Raw genomic sequence first — 13,907 nt, 5'->3', positions numbered from 1 at the left:
AATAATGCATCTCATAATCTTGTACTGCAGTTATATCAAATGCACATTATCATTCTTTAGCTTGGGTTAAACACATTTTGCTTGGTTGGAACAGCAGCTACGCTAATTATGTCTCTATTTGTTTCTCTGTTTCTGCTAGGATTTACACAAGCTTCAGTCTGGATCCAGAACACATGAGAAGAGGTGATGCCAACCCCTCAAGAGGACCTCAGATGATGCCAACCATGAAACAACATACAGAACTACCACATTTTGCTATAAGTTTGATTGCATCATATAATAATTGCTGTTAATAGTGTTCATTGTCTGTTTGATTACGTCTTTAATTGATTTTTCCGTACATTTCTGCCATATGTACATTAACTTACAGTCACCACTGATAAGCTACTACTAAATATATTGTAGAAACTTAATTTTCTGTAAAGTTGCTTTGCAGTGATTTGTATCGTAAATAGCGCTATACAAATAAACTTGAATTGAACTTACAGTGAAGCCTGGTGGGGGAGAAGAGTGAAAGGGGATAGGAGGATCATAAATGAGCAAGGAGAAAAGTTTGGGCAAGGTGGTGTCATTTGTTCTTTTTTTAGATCTTTTCCCCAGATTAGTGAGTTTTATTGTTTTGTTGCATGGCATCTGTTTTGTGAGAGTTCCTGAATTTTGGTTTCATGGGGAGATCATTTCGGGTCATACAATACACTTACAGTCACAATTCTATAGTGGTACAATTTACTAAAGCCAATGGTGTGTGACTTTTTTTTGTAGTGACATTAAAAATAATTTTTAGAATTAAAATGTAGCCTACGTAAATAGGTTAAGCATAACAAATGTGTTTATGTCTGAGAACATACTGTATATACACATACTTAACCGCAGACACTAAAATGACATTCACTTGGCCTATGTGGTACAGTACAAATATTTTGAGCGTCTCTTATTCTGTCCCTTTTTTTCCTATAAGACACCACGATTGTCCTTTATATGTGGCATGTGCATTTTATTAGATTTATTACCTTGCAGAATAAAAGTAGGCCAGTGCAAATATCAACCTGATATGTCATTCACATGCAAGTAACATAAGGTTTAAATATGCATTGTGAAATGTAATTTATATTTAAATGCCCTTTAAATAACTTAAAAGCTATTAAAACAGTAAGAATATTGTATGACAGGAAACAATTACCCAGTGACATCCTTTAAGTTTATTCAGTATAAACATGCAGCATTTGAATATAAAGTATTTCCTTTCATGACATTTTCCAGAAAATACGATACAGGGTACAAGACAACAAAAGTAGATAACATCATTTTGAGACTGTAGATCAATATTTACTTTCTGAAACAAAATGCACATCACACACCAAAGATGACCCTGAGATCTGCCAGAGACAGTTTAGTGAATGATGATCCAGTTCCAGACAAGACTTTCTGAGCCAGCTCCTTCTTCTTCTCCTGTAGTGAAGAGATCTTGTCTTCCACTGAACCGTCACACACAAACCTGTGGAGAGATTGACACTATGCAATCAATCTATCTGAGAGTTTCATTTTTATCAATTGCTAATGTTTCCTTAATAGGAAACTATGCTGAATGCCAAAACCTTTACTGACAGTATGAAACACACCAAGACTGTGTAACAGTCTATTACTGAATACAAGCAGATTTACATCCTCACCTGTGGATTGTAACATCCCGGGACTGTCCCACCCTATAGATGCGATCACAGGCTTGGTCCTCTAGTGCTGGGTTCCTGTGAATGAATGTCTTGCTTCATTTAACGTACATGTCCCTGTAATCTATCCAAATCATACCAGCTTGCAGTATGAACTGAAGCAGTTTTGTTTGCGTTTTCCTGTTCATCCTGTAAAACAGTCTTCAGACTGATAATCTTACCAGTATTAAAGCAGGTGGAGTTTTGTGTAACTTTGACACTATTATTAATACATCAAGGACTATTAAAACCTTTTGAGGATCTATGAAGTGGCTTACCAATGCATGTCAATGAGAAACAGATGATTGCCTCCAATCAGATTGATGCCCACACCTCCAGCACACAGAGACACCAGCATCACCTACAATATCAAAACCAACAATGAACGTAATGCTTCCTAATTTCAGTGGGCAGTCACTAAACACAGTAGCAGTCACTAAGATTACAATTATTAAAATAAATTACATTAATACATCACAGTAAATGAAAAGTCAGACCCTCTGTGATCTGAATGTGAAGGAATAAGCCACATGCCTGTGGTCCTTTAGGGTTAGTGTTGAACTCCTCCACTAGGTCCATTCTGCGTTTGGGATTGACGGTGCCATCAATTACCGCAAACGTCAGGCCCATTTTCTTCAAATGAACAGCAACAATGTGCAGCATGCTGGTCCACTGAGACACAATCACACTGCCAAGCAGGGTTAAAAATTGCGGTATTGGCATTGGGTAAGGAATCTCAATATAATACATAATTGAAGTCAGAATGAAAGAATGATAGTCTGACTGTTTAATTAGTCATTCAGATAAAACACAGTGAGAAGAAAACATATGTTGAAACTTGCGACTTGTCTTCTATTGACTTCAACCTCAGTGGAAAAAACACTAGCATAAGTTTGTCTAGAAAATTTTATTTTCCCCTCAAAACTCCATTTCGTGAATTCCTACACAGAAGAATCATTCATGTGGATTCACTGACAATAAGACCCAAATGGAGATCAGAAGATATTTAAAGGTTTCATTGTTTACCTACAAAGAAACAGCAGTTGGCATACCTTTTTTGATTTTTCTTTCTAATTTCTCTCAACTCAGTCAGAATGGCTGAAATCTGAAATAAAGAATAACGTCATCACAAAGAGCATATTTGCACATGGCCATATACCACAGAAACATTAGACACAGCATTGTACGGCAGAGGATACTGACCTTAGTGCTTTCACGAGTGTCCTGGAAGAGCTCAGAGGAGAAGCGGCTGCCATTGAGGGACACAGTGTCTTTAGGGTCAGAGTCTGAGGGCTCAGACAGAGACAGAGCACACAGCTGCTCTTCTAGAGACAGAGCTACACCATCCCCCTGCAGCTCCGACTGATCTAGAGTCTGGAAAAACACATCATACAGACTGTGTCAGTTCGTGAACAAGTGTAGAAAGTGTGTGTGAGACAGAGAAAGAACATCACCTTCTTGAGCAGAGACAGGTGGCAGCAGCACTGCCTGAGACGCAGCAGCAGTGACAGGATGTGGATGGTGCTGGAGGCCTGAGGCTGCTGAGAGGAAGACATCGAGTCCTGCTGAGACATCCCGAATTCCCTTGCAACTGAGACACAAACACAAATGAGCTGCCAATTACCTTCTTTTCCTGTATCATTACATAAACATTCCCACACGAGCCCTGAACTATGTTCAACTATATTTGCTTACGATATGGGGTGGTGACAGAGAATGCTAACCTTTCTCAAAAGGATTGCTATTGTCCCCTTTTTTGGTGTTTCCTTCTTCGTGTCTCTTAAGATAGTTCTGGAGTGTAGACCTGAGGAGGAAGCAGACAAAATAATGACATCATGTATACACAATCCAACAAATTTACTGACTATACATACAGATGGTGGTCCAGTGACATGGTATAGGCCTACCTGGATTGTGCAAAAACAACATCATATACAGCCTGTTCATCTTCAGACAGCTTCAGCCTGTGAACCTCACAGGTACGATCAGGCAGAGACACCTGAAACAGCACAAACATGACAGGATTCCTTCAGGTGACCAATGCTTTTTGATGAAAGTGTGATTACAGATCTATAACGATTACGCCTGTTTCACACATACTCCATCTGCAGTGTGTATGCAGTGCATATTTTTTCTGCACCCATGTTAACGGATTAGAGCGTTCACACTACAATGAGTCCATCCTGCTTCTGCACTGCATACATAACGCACTTGGACTGCATACAGAGTATGTGTGAAACAGGCGTTACACTTACAAAGAGCAATGTCTAGTCGATTAAATTAATTAACAAGAAAATGTATACTTAGTATAGAAATGACATTTTCCACATTAATTTCCAGGCCTAAAATGTCCTTGATATTTCCAGCTTCTGAAACTATGGGAAATAAACATTGTGTTTGTGTGTGTGTGTGTGTGTGTGTGTGTGTGTGTGTGTGTGTGTGTGTACCAGTGGTTTTCCAGTAGCATCCCGCTGATCTTTGGTCCTGCGAAGAAGCAGCGCTCTGGTGAGGATGTTCAGTCTCTCTCCTCCTCTCTTTGAGCCATTATCCACCTGAGCCTTCCATAGCTTATACTCATCAAATGGAGAGCATCTCAAAAACCTGCACAGAATGTGTAAAAACAACAGCAGTTCAAGTAGTCTGCCACAAACAATTCTTCCCTTTCCTTCACTTCCAATACCATCCTTTACAAAACATGAGAAATTACAAAAAAACATTTTGAATTACCCAGATTATTTTAAAACACGGGTAAATGTTTTGAGACATTTTACACATTCATACACATGTTGTCTCATGCTCCAGCATGCTGTGCCCAGAACCTTTTTTTTTTTTTTTTTCAAATCACCATATGAGGAAAGAGTGAAAAAGTACCATTGAGCACAGTGTGTGGCCTGAACTATGATAAAAAATAAAATAAAATAAAAGTCAGATATGACTGTTCAGACTGAGACACGTAGCGTGATCATGAGCATGACGCCAGCAATGCCAAGATCATGTGCTAGATATCTGAGGCAATGCAAGAACTGATAAAATGTATAGCTTGAAGTTGCTTTGGATAAAAGTGTCTGCCAAATGCAAAAAAAAAAAAAAAATTCCACAAAAATTTGATTTTAAATCAGATTTCAAACAGACATATGGGATTTAGATAAGGAGTGTAAATATCAAAAGCCATGTTTTTTTTCTGTCCAGGCTACACAAAAACAAAATGGGTAGAAAAAAAAAAAAAAAAAAATAATAATATATATATATATATATATATATTTTTTTTTTTACTGCCTTATGCCTACATATTTTTGCAGCCTGTCTGAATAAAGGATATTGTTAAATTTAAATGTCTCAAAATATAGCTATAAAGGGCTGGTTAGTGTAATTATGTGGTGGAAAGCTGAACATACTTAAGCAGTGAATACATATCCAGCAGGTTGTTCTGAATGGGGGTTCCGGTAACAGCCCAGCGGGATCGGGCCCGCAGCTTACACACCGCCATGGACGTCTGGACTTTAGGATTCTTAATGTTATGAGCTTCATCAAGAATCACACGTGCCCAGGAAACACGTAAAAGAGGAGGCAGGTCTGAGGCCTATAACCAGAAGAAAGTAACTACTTAAGCTGGAAGAAGGTCTTATGAGTGGTGCTTAGACAACAGAATTAACAGGTCCAGACTCTCAAACATCATTCAAATGTTAAGGTCACCATCCATACCACATGATCAGAGTCCCGAGAAGGTTTCTCCGCATCCTCCTTCTGCACAGGGATCTCCTTAGACACCAGACTGTATGTGGTGATCACCACGTCATGCTCAGCAAGGCTGGTGGAGACACAGATTGGCAAGAGAGGATGAGAGATTAAGCAAGGCAACAAACAAAAGCAAAAAGTGAGACACATAAAAAGTTAAACTTATGACAGCTTATTGCCATTTGGAAAGGGGCTGATATGTGAACTATTGCACGCATGCAGTGACCCCAAAAAGTGTTTGGACACTTAATGTTTGAATGCCATTGCATTGTGAAACAAAATATGAAAACCAATACTAACAACCCAATGGCATTTATTTTAAAATAAATGTAGTAAAAATGAAGGTCCTGACTTCACAGATTCACTAAATTTGTGACCTGCTGCTTGCTGGAAAGAAGGAAAGACGAACAGAAGGAAGGAAGGAAGGAAGGAAGGAAGGAATAAATAAGTGTCACATGTTGTCAGATGGTTTGATATTTTGTATTTAATGTAATAGCAATGTTAAGTGCAACTGAAGTGCCCAGATAATTTTTCAAATTTATGGAAAAGCATTTAAGTACTCAGACAGCATGTATGGTTTGCTAAATGCTTCACAGATATATGCGTGTATGATCAGTCTGTTGTTGGTGTGTATGTAAGTGTGTGGCCTACACGCTTGAACTCCTCTGTCGGTTGGGACCATGGTACAAATACACACTGAGGCGACTACTCTTCACACGCTTGTCAATCTCTTTCTTCCAGTGATGCAACAGAGAAGCAGGACAGATGATCAATGTCCCCAGAGAAGCCACTATGGTTGAATCTGAGGATGGTAATTATGATATATACAATCTTGAAACTGTTAGAGTACACAACAGCAAACATCTGACTCTGCAGAAAGTTCTAATCAGATAAAACACACAAACACACACAGACAAATTTAAGATCTAAGATTGTGAGCTATTAATCAGTGATGGATACCCTTTTTAGAGATCCATTCCTCCAGTTTTTCATCCTTCTTCTTCTGAGACAGAATGAGGGAGATCATTGTGAGGGTCTTCCCCAGGCCCATGTCATCAGCTTAAAAAAAATAATACAAAAAAAATAAATTCAACATCATAAGTCTAGTTTTTTTCTGTTTTTTATATATATATATAAATTATTTGTTTATAAATTCTCCCAAATATGTCAGCTTCTGTCTTTAAAAACCCTGGAAATGTGAAAAGGGTATATGGACTTTTAATTTCATAGTGGAGAGTGAACTGAATCAGATGTAGTTTAACAATAGGCCTCAGGAGTTTTCCTGCATTATAATGGATTATTACACAGTTCAGGCAATTACCGTTAAACCATAAACTCAGGCAACCATTTTTCTACATAGCTCAGCTAGTTGCATTACTCTCATATCACTTTTTTCATATAATAAAAAAAAATCAAGATTTATTGTCCACTCTTTTATTTGCAAGTTATCCATGTAATAATTGAGATAATGTTGCAAAACTCTGACAGGGTGATACAAAACACCTCCACGTCACAATAGGGTCCTGATCATCCTGTCAGGACTTTTTTATATAATGACCAGCTAAATAAATAAAATATATAAAAAATACACTACATAAATATCTTAAATTAAAAACATCAATTCATCTTATAAGAGTACTGAGTATTACCCAAAATTCCTCCACATGGTTTCTGTGTCTCTCTCCACAGCAGCCAGGCCAGAGCTCTCCTCTGATGAGGCAACAGCTCCACCTTGTGAAGCAAGATCATCATGACAGTTATAGTTCAACTTATGTGTGAAGTGAGTATAAATTATGTGAAGTGACATTTACATAATTTAAACCATCTTATTAACTTAAAAAAAAATTTAACTATTCCAATAATTGCACAAAAATGTAAAATTAACAAATTATGCTCATCTCTCTTAAAGCTGTTTCCAAAACAAGTTTCAAACACTTAAAAAATGTAAGATATACTCATCAATATCATCAATATTTTGCTTTTGATGGTATTATGTGTATACAACTTTAAAGTTGGTCACTGAGTTCCCCGTTAAATATTTTAATAATGAAAGGGATTAACAAAATAATACTGTTTATAGCATGAGCTGACTTACTTTGATTCCTTTGGGATCCGGTGACTCTGTGTCTTCTGTAGGGCAGGACTCCAGCGAGTCGTGCAGATGGTCGATGGCCTCAGTGGTGGCATTGCGGACAGCCAGCAGTCTGTTCTCAGTCATCCTGCCACCATAGAAAGCCTGGTTCTGAGCATTGACTGCAGAGACAACCGCCAAATTAGTACATCAATACACTTACTAATGAAATGGGCACAGAAACACCAATTTGCAGGAGAAGAATGAGATTAAACATTATACCTCCAAACATCTGGGAGTAGCCTTGGCTCAAGTTCAGGCCCAGTGAGCTACTAGAGGATTCCTTCAACATGGGAGCTGGAGCTGTGGGCAGGAGGATGGTGCCTCCAGGACGACTGAATGGATTGGAATGGCTGTGTGCTGCTTTATGTTCTGCCTGTGATTTGTCTTTATCTTGAGACTCTATATTTAAATAGTGAAATGGTTTCATTTAAATTAATTTCAATATTTCCTCACTATGAGAGTATTAAGTTTATCAAACTGAATTATTATAAATTATTAATTCATAAACATCATTATGTTTTTAGGGATTTTACAACCTGAATAAACCTTGACATGTCATGAAAAAGGTCAAATTATCTGATGATCTAAGAAGCTTACTGATGTTGACACATGGTCACAAGGATCTGCAGGGGTCCTCACTATAATATTGTTTCCTGTTTTATGTTTTTTTCTCCCTACAAGTTAGTTAGGCCACTTGATTTTGAGTAGTTCTTCAAATATTGATAAACTGCAATTATGTTACAATATTTTTTGTCTAACATAAAAAATTATGCTAAATCACACAAGGTTTTCTTTAAAAAAAAATGCATCCCCATAATGAGGCTTTTGCCTTAATTATGATATCAGGACAGTAATATCACCCTAACATTTACACAATACTTGGGGACAGTTCGGTTTTTTAAATGTTTTTGAAAGAACTGTCTTGTGGTCACCAAAGCTGCATTTATTTGATCAAAAATGCTGTAAAATAGAGTAATACTGTGGAACTGTATTACAATTTAAATAAATGTTTTCTATTTAAATCTATTTTAAAATTTAATTTATTCTTGTGATGGCAAAACTGAATTTTCCTGCCATTATTCTAATCTTCAGTGTCACATGATCCTTCAGAAATCATTCTAATATGCTGATTTGTTGCTCAAGAAACATTACTTATTATCAATGTTAAAAAGAGTTGTGCTGGTTAATTGTTTTGTGGAAACAGTCATTTTTTCAGGGTTCTTGGATTAATAGAAAGTTCAAAAGAACAGTATTTATTTTTAAATGGAAATATTTTGTAACATTATAGATGCATTTGTCACTTTTTATTATTTTAATGTATCCTTGCTAAATAAATGTATTAATTTCTTTAAAACAAAAACTTACTGACCCCAAACTTTTGAACGGTAGTGTATTCCTCCCCATAAAACATAATTTTAATTTGGAAAATAAAACATACTCATAATACATTTATTTGACCAAAAATACAGAAAAAAAACAGTAATATTGTAAAATATTATAACCATAAAAATAATGATTTTCTATTTAAATATACTTAAAAATATAATTTATTTCTGTGAGGCAAAGCTGAATTTTCATCAGCCATTACTCCAGTCTTCAGTGTCACATGATCCTTCAGAAATCATTCTGATATGCTGATTTATTATCAATGTTGGAAACCGTTGTGCTGCTTAATTATTATTTTTTTGGAGTCTCTGATACATTTTTCAAGATTATTTGATGAATAAAGTTAAAAAGAACAGTGCTTATTTAAAATAGAAATCTTTTCTAACAATATAAGTCTTTATTATCACTTTTTTTATTATTAATCTAACATATCCTTGGTGAATAAAGCATTTTTAATTTCTTTAAAAGAATAATTAAAAAAATTACTGACCCCAAACTTTTGAACAGTAGGGATGTATATTATTACAAAATATTTCTATTTTGAATGAATGCTGTACTTTAACTTTTTTATGCATCAAAGAATCCTGAAAAAAAGTATCACAGGTTCAAAAAAAATATTAAGCAGCAAAACTGTTTCCAACATTGATAATAAATCAGCATATTAGAATGATTTCTGAAGGATCATGTGACACTGAACACTGGAGTAATGATGATGAAAAATCAGCTTTGATCACAGGAATAAATTATATTTTAAAATATATTAAAATAGAAAACCATTATTTTAAATTGTAATAATATTTCACAATATTACTTTTTTTTCTGTATTTCTGATTAAATAAATGCAGCCTTGATGAGCAGAAGAGACATTACAAATCTTACAGATCCTAAACATTTGAACGGCAGTGTAGATCTCGACAAAATAATGACTTTCAATAACCCAAAAATAAAATGTGTCTCACCAGACAGAGAAGCTGTGGTCAGGCTCAGAGACTCCAGAGCCTCTTCCAGCTCCTTCACCTGACTCTTCAAACGCTCTCCTTTATCTGGCAGAGCTGACACATTAACCACTGAAAGAGTGGCCTAGGAAAGATAGAGCACATACAGAGGGATACAAACTGAGTGTTGAATCTTAAGTATAACCAGCTAAATCAAATTTGTAATATATCACTATTATTATAAGTATCACATAATATTAACTGTAACTAACAACAAAGCAGTAAAGGATGAGAAACCTTCTTCTGCTTGAGCTGGGATGAGAGATGGCTGTGGAGGGCTCTGGGGTCCTCAGACCGACCCTGGACTTTAGAAGCAGGCTGGAAACCAGGGAAAGAGGTGAGCGTTTTCTGAACAGGTGCGGCTGGAGTCGGAGCACTTTGCTGGGTGGGAGGCTGTACCGACACCAGCTGAACATCATCCTCCTCATCGCTCCACTCACCGAACCGTGCTATGCCTTTCTGGTCCTTTGCCTGACTCTGGTTTGGTACTGTCTTCTGAAAATTAAGTGCTGTGGGCTTTTCAGAAACTGGCACATCCTGTGATGTGGAGTATGAGGGTGAGCTGCTCTTGCTCTGAAGGCTTTGAGTTTTATCAGTAACTGATTTTAAATTAGCTGTGCTTTGCTTGTTTGAGCGATCATCCTTTGTTTCATTCTCTACTGAAGCTTTCTTATCACATGCAGCTGAGCTCTTTGAGGGGATTTGTGGAGAGCTGCCTGTTTTTGTAGGCTTCTTCTCTTGCTGGTCTTTGAGGCTGGTCTTAGATTCACTCGGTCTTTGAACACTTTCATTCACAGAGTTTGGACTCTCAGGACATGCCCCGTCCTCTGCTTTGCTCCTCAGCCTCTCATCATTAGACACTCTCTTCTTTATCTTCATTCCAGCAGGAAGTGTCTTGTTCCTCCAAGACTCGGAACCTCCAGAGTCTTTCCCCTCTCTGTCCAAGCCACTTTGACCATCTGACCCATTCCTGTTATTCCCTTCTACCGCTGTTGTCTTGGAACGCTCTTCTTTCTGTTTAGCACTACCATTATATTTACCGTTCACATGTTTATTTTCACCACTGATCTCGTCTCTATCCTTTGCAGCATCTGGATCCCTCTTGCGTTCTGAAGATTTGTGTTTTGTCTTGACTTTGAAAGGGTTTCTGACAGGAGTGAGGCTGGAAGATTGAAGATCTTTGTCTGACAAATCAGTCCTTTTCTCAGGGTCTTTCTGCAGGTGGTAAAGAATTGTGGCAAGAAATATATTCATATATATATGTATATATATATATATATATATATATATCTATATATATATATATGCATGCTAATAAAAAATATGCTAATTTTAGACAATACACGTCTACCTCTCTCCATGGAACACAACCACACCACTTCTGTCCTTCAGTCTTTCCATGTAGACAGCGATAAAACAACCTGATTATGAAAGAAATACAGTATTAATGGTGTGAATTCAGAATCCTTTCCTCTTTAGCTTTCATTTTTCCATCAATTACAAGGATTGTGCCTAGAAAAGTTTAGTGATGGTCAAGGAAGAGTCGTCCAGGATTTATGACTAACCTTACATCAACCTATATTATAACACTTGCTTATGATTAGTAATGTTATGAGTAATGGTTCTTCATTGTTCATATTGATCTGTGCTCCCAAACACTATGAATTTTCATTCTCACAACAGATAGATATATAGTATAACCCTTACTTGTATTCGTCCTGTTTTTCATTGTAAATTAGTGACTGAAGTTCAACCATGGAGTCCTCATGCTGAAGGCAGTGAGATGGTGGGATCCTGAAGAACATACATGAACTCAGAGAAGGGCAACACACATGAACTCATGCACATTTGATTTAAATAAACAAAACCACTTGTTCGGTGTCCAAAAATATTGTGAAAATTATTATTACAATGCATTTAAAGGTGTGTGTATACACTCACTCTGTAGGCAGTGTAAAGTTGCAGGGCGTTGCATCACGCGCGGTGCAAATATAGAAGCTTTTGCCCTTATTCGGTCCTTCCTTTACACCAGTCTTCAATAAGCATGTACCGTCTGAATAACACAAGTCGAATTAGCCCTTTGCCTTGTTAAACAAAGATGAACTTAATCTGTACTGTCGCATTAATGCATCAGAAGTCTAACGTTACCTACAGCAGGAGCTATACAGCTAATAAACACAAACTTCTTACAGAGTAAAATTGCTCAATGGCAATTCTTTACACCGTGATAAACGAGAGTACGATACTTACCATGTGTTTCACACAGAGTTCTTTCCATCTTATTATATGGCAGCGCCTTATTTCATTTCATTCGCCGGCTTCACTTTCACTATGAACACAAACACCCGCCGCTGTCGCGGTTTTGATTACGTAAGCTGCACAGTAGCCACTAAATGCCTTACTGAAACTACTGTACTAATGTAATTACATTTGTACATCAGTAACGACAATAGTATTAACTATGGTATTTTGGTAGAAGCTATTCTTACGGAAGCTATTCTTACAATACGGTTTGTACAGATATGTTGCCCTGTACTGACCAAACAAATAAATTCCAAATGTTCTTCAAATTGTTCAGCTATTCCAGCAGCAGGTGGAGCCATGGGCACATGAATGGACATGAACGACGCATCTTATGCTTCTGAATATGATTCACAGTAGCCTATAACTTCAAGGTTCATCACCACCCAAAAAAGTATCTTCAACTGATCTAAATCCAGTTTTCTTCAGAAAATATTTTCACACAAAGGTCCTTCTAGGCCTTCTGCCCCTTTGAATTTTGAAAAAGTGCTCCTTTATCAGTATTTTTGTAACATTTTGTAACTTTCTTTTTCTTTCTATCTTTTTTCAAAAAATGTCAGCTTGTTTATAATGTGCAAAATTACTAAGTAATCTGAACCACATTGTGATTCCACTTGCACCCCTAGGTACAATTAAAGCATAATAAATATTGTCATTGTAATTGTTAACTTTTTAAAAAAATCTATAAATAAAGAGGCTTGATTGATTTGTTTTATGTCATTTATGTGAATCTTTTTAGGCAGTTTATCTAGTTCATTAGAACATTACTGCAGTTATCTATGTGCCCTCCAAACAGCATTTGTAATTTCCAAGTCAGCATTTTTTTATTATGTAAAAACAACTAAGTATATAAGTATCATATTCTCATGAGTATAAACGCCTCAGACGAAAAAGCATGCTGACAATACAAATTAAAGCATCTGCTCGGCTTACGCTTCGTCTGAAGTTTCTTCTAACCAGGCAGGTAGCTATCATCTCTTCCTGCTCTGCGAAGAAAGATTTGTTGAATTATGTCAAATGTCATCTGGAGCAGTAATATTTATCAGCGTCATGAAAAGGACACATGAAGAAAAGAGCTACTCATCTCAAGGTCAAGGATGAATTAAAGTGAAGTGAAAACCCAACAGTAATGCAGTAAATAACTGCTAAAACCATACACAGAAATACATGCACAGAGTGACATCTAGAATATGGCTTTTAAGTGTTATTATATGACATGTTTTGACTTTTCTGTGCTGTTATACGAAGAATAACTTACTGTCAGAAATGTTGACGATTACTAAATGCTGGCCTACTAGCATGAGACCGTACTCATGGCCAACACAAACACATAAACAGAACACTCTGTGTGTAGCTAAACTGTTGGTGATGACACAGTGATGAAATTGTTATATTTAGGCAGAGAGTCTGTTTGTGCTTCGCTTTGGGAGTCAGATGCTCCCAGAAAGACCAGGAAAATGGCAAGTACAAAAACAGAGTTTAGCTTACAGCTACTGTACTGAGGGACCATGAGCGCTAACACAACAACTGACTCTTTAAATCCAAACATGTCCCCTGAAGTTTGAGCTGGTCACAGAGTGTTTGACTGAACTTAGCCAAGTGTATGTTAGTCAATGAATTATTGATTATGTGGGATTGCAGCTACTAGCC

At 36.8% G+C, this 13,907-nt stretch overlaps 1 protein-coding gene across 1 annotated transcript; it reads right to left on the bottom strand.

The window, feature by feature from the left end:
• Positions 1 to 469: 469 nt before the first annotated feature.
• On the bottom strand, positions 470 to 12,415 carry ttf2 (transcription termination factor, RNA polymerase II). Its single transcript, XM_016250226.1, has 23 exons — positions 12,207 to 12,415; positions 11,898 to 12,009; positions 11,664 to 11,750; positions 11,308 to 11,377; positions 10,194 to 11,171; positions 9,921 to 10,041; positions 7,795 to 7,974; positions 7,537 to 7,694; positions 7,091 to 7,172; positions 6,402 to 6,500; positions 6,093 to 6,243; positions 5,409 to 5,514; positions 5,102 to 5,286; positions 4,154 to 4,307; positions 3,614 to 3,705; positions 3,431 to 3,510; positions 3,161 to 3,297; positions 2,910 to 3,080; positions 2,759 to 2,811; positions 2,241 to 2,394; positions 1,985 to 2,067; positions 1,671 to 1,745; positions 470 to 1,495 (listed from the first exon to the last, which is right to left on the bottom strand). Exons 1-23 carry the CDS (start codon positions 12,232 to 12,234, stop codon positions 1,351 to 1,353), a joined length of 3,501 nt encoding a protein of 1,166 aa, XP_016105712.1. The 5' UTR covers positions 12,235 to 12,415; the 3' UTR covers positions 470 to 1,350.
• Positions 12,416 to 13,907: the final 1,492 nt, after the last annotated feature.

Source organism: Sinocyclocheilus grahami, unplaced genomic scaffold (assembly GCF_001515645.1).
Source record: "Sinocyclocheilus grahami isolate Dianchi unplaced genomic scaffold, SAMN03320097.WGS_v1.1 scaffold976.1, whole genome shotgun sequence".
NCBI lineage: Eukaryota > Metazoa > Chordata > Actinopteri > Cypriniformes > Cyprinidae > Sinocyclocheilus > Sinocyclocheilus grahami.
Note: the sequence above shows the minus strand (reverse complement) of the source record. Positions and strands in the feature narration are given on the sequence as shown.

Bases quoted from the DNA above. Each gene is read 5' to 3' on its own strand.
- ttf2 (XM_016250226.1), bottom strand. From the start codon at position 12,234: ATGGAAAGAACTCTGTGTGAAACACATG. The intron at 7,173-7,536 runs GTAAGTCAGCTC...TTGCTTCACAAG, and splicing joins CGGATCCCAAAGGAATCAAA to GTGGAGCTGTTGCCTCATCA. The intron at 4,308-5,101 runs GTATGTTCAGCT...CATTCTGTGCAG, and splicing joins GATATGTATTCACTGCTTAA to GTTTTTGAGATGCTCTCCAT.